Source organism: Austrofundulus limnaeus, unplaced genomic scaffold (assembly GCF_001266775.1).
Source record: "Austrofundulus limnaeus strain Quisiro unplaced genomic scaffold, Austrofundulus_limnaeus-1.0 Scaffold41, whole genome shotgun sequence".
Taxonomy (NCBI): Eukaryota; Metazoa; Chordata; class Actinopteri; order Cyprinodontiformes; family Rivulidae; genus Austrofundulus; species Austrofundulus limnaeus.
The window spans coordinates 875,596-877,882 of record NW_013952443.1 but is presented as its reverse complement, the minus strand read 5'-3'; the positions used below and the strand labels follow the sequence as shown (position 1 = coordinate 877,882).

The 2,287-nt window shown below is 39.3% G+C and overlaps 1 protein-coding gene across 2 annotated transcripts in view; it reads left to right on the top strand.

Annotated features, from left to right (window-relative positions):
• Positions 1-1,552, top strand: part of LOC106516771 (transmembrane protein 79) — a 15,897-nt gene extending 14,345 nt beyond the window's left edge. For both annotated transcript variants that reach the window (XM_014007283.1, XM_014007282.1), the window contains exon 5: positions 888-1,552. In XM_014007283.1, the coding sequence (XP_013862737.1) occupies positions 888-1,143 (256 nt within the window). In that variant the 3' untranslated portion in view covers positions 1,144-1,552. The remainder of the gene's footprint in view (positions 1-887) is intronic.
• The last annotated feature ends 735 nt before the right edge of the window (positions 1,553-2,287 follow it).

Here is a 2,287-nt window from a genome sequence, read left to right as displayed (position 1 = left end):
ATAAATTGATAAAATATGAGTTTTTGTGGTCTTATAAAGTGTGCAAATCTACATGCGGGGTTAAATCTGAACAAAATATTTCTTGTCATTTCATGTTTCACGTTTAATCCTAAAAAAAAATCAAAGATAAAGTCAGCACCATGAATGAAAACTACCTTCACTACCTTTTATATAGTCATTTGACCAATGGAAATACTGTGTATATACATAGGATAATAGGTCACAACCTTGTAACTTTGGCAACTGATGGTGGGCCAAATCAAATGGCTTGGCGGGCCAAACTTGGCCCGCGGGCCCCACTTTGGGCTCCTCTGATCTAAACTGTTGTCCTCCATCCATATTACAGGCTGAGTCATTTCTACCTTCTCCTCTCTGTCAACGCTCTCTGGTTTCATTTAAAAGAGTCAATAATCAGATATTGTCCAAGATTAACCTTCAGGGTGGATACAGCTCGCTCACACCGAGGACATATCCACGTCATCATTTACCCAGAATGCTTTGCATGTAAATAAAATGGCCCCGTCCGTGTAATTTATTTTAAAAATTTTAGTTTAAAAATGATAAAAACTAAACATCCTACTGTATTTTTACACTCTTTATTTTACAGTTAAAATATGTTTATTAAATAAAGTCTAATGTTACAACTAATCGGGGATCCCTTTTAAAATGTGCATATTTGTCAATGAGATATTTTGCTAACAGGCAGACAAAGAAAATGGGCTGTCAAAGGCAAAAACAGAACATTAAATGTCATTTTTCCTGGTTGACTGATTGACTCATTCTTCCCCGTCAGGAAAGCTTTGAGTGTTTAACCTTTGACCTTGCTCTGACTTCCTGTTTGGTGTTTTTTTTTTTTTTTTTTTGGTGGGGGTGGTGTTCTCTTGCAGGCTGATTTACTGGGTCAGCCTCAACATGTGCAGCTCCTGGAGAGGATTTGGCTCCGGCCTGACCGTCTTCCCGCTCCTCGCCGTGGTCGCTCTAAATCTGTTCCTCATGTACCGCCAAAATCTCAAGGAGCCCCTCTTTGGTTCCGTGGACGCCCACTATAATCAGGTCACCCCCTCTTCCTGGTCGGGGGAGACTTCTCAGAGCCCGAGTCGTGAACCAGCGGTGCTGCCCGCAGACATCCTGGACGCTCAGTGAGGAGGAGGAGAGCCGCGCTTTCTTCTTTTCCAAAAATAGGCCATTCCTGTGGTTTGCTGCAGAGCGCAGCTACGCCCGCCGCCGCTACAACCTCCAGCTACGTGACGGCTCAGCTCGCCGCTCCTCCCATCTGCAGACTTTTTCATGTGGATTTGTGTTTTACTATGCAAAAGGCACGAGCCCTGCCTGCCTACGGTCGACGGTGCCTTTTAACAACGCTGTAATCATAAAACATTTGTCTCTTTGAGCTATTCCAGCACATATATTTAACTACTCAAAAGCTCTGCTATAAATGCGGCTGCATTTGTCTCACAAAAACAACAAAGACGCTGCAGTTTTACTGTCGTGACAGTCCAGAATTTTTTTTTTGTACAAGCTGAAGACTGAATAAAAAAATAATTTACATGTGTATTTATTTTATTTTCAGTTATTGCTTCTTTTTTAACAGAGCAGCTTCTCCTGGAGAGACGACAATGTGTGTATTTGTTGTTTTTACATTTTTTTCATAATCTATTTTTATTTCTCTATACTGTATGGCAAAGCTGTATCAACAAACAGTTGAAGCAAGTTGAGAACTTGAAACATTGAAGCAACAGATTGTAAAATGTTTTGAAAGTAGAGAGACATATTCATCAGGAGCCTGTCATAGACTAAAGAAGACAGGACAACTGTAAAACACAACGTTCTGCTTACTAAAAATTTTCAAGTTAAGCTAACATAATTTTCACCAACTTGTTGGTTAAACTCTTAATTAGGTGATGTGAACTTTTGGATAGAAAATGCTTAATGACTTAATATATTTAAGTTAAGTCCACTCAAAAAAGGTTAAGTATTGAAAAGTAGTGGGGATTTTGGATTGTAAAAGTTTAACGCCTAACATTCTGGGCATGCTCAGATCAACTTTACTCTATTTCCTGCTCTACTAACATACCTGCTAACCAAAGAGATTAGCCTGATTCTGAACACATTTCTGAACTTGTGGTTATTCTCATCATCAGCTCTTATTTACCCATATGGTACACTAATTTGGTAAGTACATATTTGTTCTTTGTGTATATAAWTTTCTGTGTTATTGTTAGTTGATGCTAGTGTGCTGTCATAGTTCATGTGAAAATTTCCTGTTGAACAGGTTCTGGCCTCTTTA